At 32.4% G+C, this 1,502-nt stretch overlaps 1 protein-coding gene across 1 annotated transcript; it reads left to right on the top strand.

Moving 5' to 3' along the window:
* The first annotated feature begins 532 nt into the window (after window positions 1–532).
* On the top strand, window positions 533–1,180 carry LOC131625173 (uncharacterized). Its single transcript, XM_058896069.1, has one exon. The coding sequence runs from the start codon at window positions 533–535 to the stop codon at window positions 1,178–1,180; it is 648 nt and encodes a 215-aa protein (XP_058752052.1).
* Window positions 1,181–1,502: the final 322 nt, after the last annotated feature.

Here is a 1,502-nt window from a genome sequence, read left to right as displayed (position 1 = left end):
AATAGAGAATTTTTATTGTTATGGTATTAAATAAATATGATTGACCATGTTACATGTGAATCATGTCAATCACTTCAAAGATGATTGCTTATTTTTTATTTCACTTTTTAATTTTCATCAAAATTAAAATCAAATTATATAATATTATCGCAATTGAATGATATGGGTGAGAATTATATTCATGAATTCAATAAATACCATAATGAACCATTACAAATAATTATATGTACATACCAAACATGTTCAAAATTTTAATCAGTGGTCTTTTAATCCCATTTATATCTCAAACTTTGTTAGGTTAAAACAAAATTAGATTTGTTATTTCCTATTTCATTGTAAATCTCATTTATATTTCAAACTTTGTTAGGTTGAAACAAAAACAAATTTGTTATTTCCTATTTCATTGTAAATCCCATTTATATCTCAAACTTTGATAGGTTAAAACAAAAATAAATTTGTTATTTCCAAATCCTATATATATGAAGGCACATTGTGACTTCACAAACGTTATAAGCATCTCCCATCTCTCATCATGAGTAAGTTTCACACTAATATCTTGTCCTTGGAGTTGAGCGGAGAAGAAATCAAAACCACCATAACAAATGAATGGAAAGTGGTCGACGATCACATATGGTCTTTCTTACACCCAACAGACAGTTACAGAACCAAGGTTATCGGATTCGATATCGAGTGGCGTCCAACTCTCTCTTTGGATTATGATGCAACCAGTTCCCGGACCTGGACCAGACCAGCGACTCTTCAACTGTGTGACGGACATTCGTGTCTTATTGTCGAGCTACCTCCTAAGTTTGACGTTCCCTTTGCATTGCGGAATTTCCTTCGTCAGCCAAATTACACCTTTGTAGGGTATGGAATTAAAGATAATTTTGTTAGCTTGGAGAGGCATTGTGGGATTGGTTGCAAAAATGCTGTAGAGCTTGGAACTCTGGCTGCTACTCTCATGAATGCGCCTCAATTAAGTTTTTGCGGAGTTGATGAATTGGCGTTTGTTGTTGATAAACTTGATGTTCGGAAGTATAGGCCTTTAGAGTTGGATTTGAATTGGGGTAGTTATCCTCTTAACAATGAACTTGCTAAACTTGCTACTATCAATGTTTATTCTTATCATAAGATTGGGAGTAAGTTGCTTGAAAGGTATGGTTACATCAGATTGCTTTAGTTTGCCTTGGCTGTTTTGTTGAATATTGAAAGATTTATGGTTGCATCCATGGTTATTATAGTTTTTAAGATTATTGTAATTTGTTTCTTTTTTGGTCTTTCTATTTATTGCTTTGCATAACATTTTTTATGGATGGTTTTGTTGATAATTCATGGGTTTAATTTACTATTATTGTTATTTTTTTTTTTTAGTAAACAAGAGATATATTGATAGGAGAACTAAGGGTTCTCAATCCTGTTTACAAAAGAGCGGCACTAGACCGGAACACAAGAAGAAAGGCCGAAAGAAAAAAAAAAACGAAGAAATTAACACCCAATTAAAA

This window comes from Vicia villosa, unplaced genomic scaffold, assembly GCF_029867415.1.
Source record: "Vicia villosa cultivar HV-30 ecotype Madison, WI unplaced genomic scaffold, Vvil1.0 ctg.000192F_1_1_1, whole genome shotgun sequence".
Lineage (NCBI taxonomy): Eukaryota > Viridiplantae > Streptophyta > Magnoliopsida > Fabales > Fabaceae > Vicia > Vicia villosa.
This window is presented reverse-complemented; position numbering and strand designations above follow the sequence as displayed.

What these genes read in the sequence shown, in the direction of transcription:
- LOC131625173 (XM_058896069.1), top strand. Translation starts at nt 533, where the DNA reads ATGAGTAAGTTTCACACTAATATCTTGTCCTTGGAGTTGAGCGGAGAA.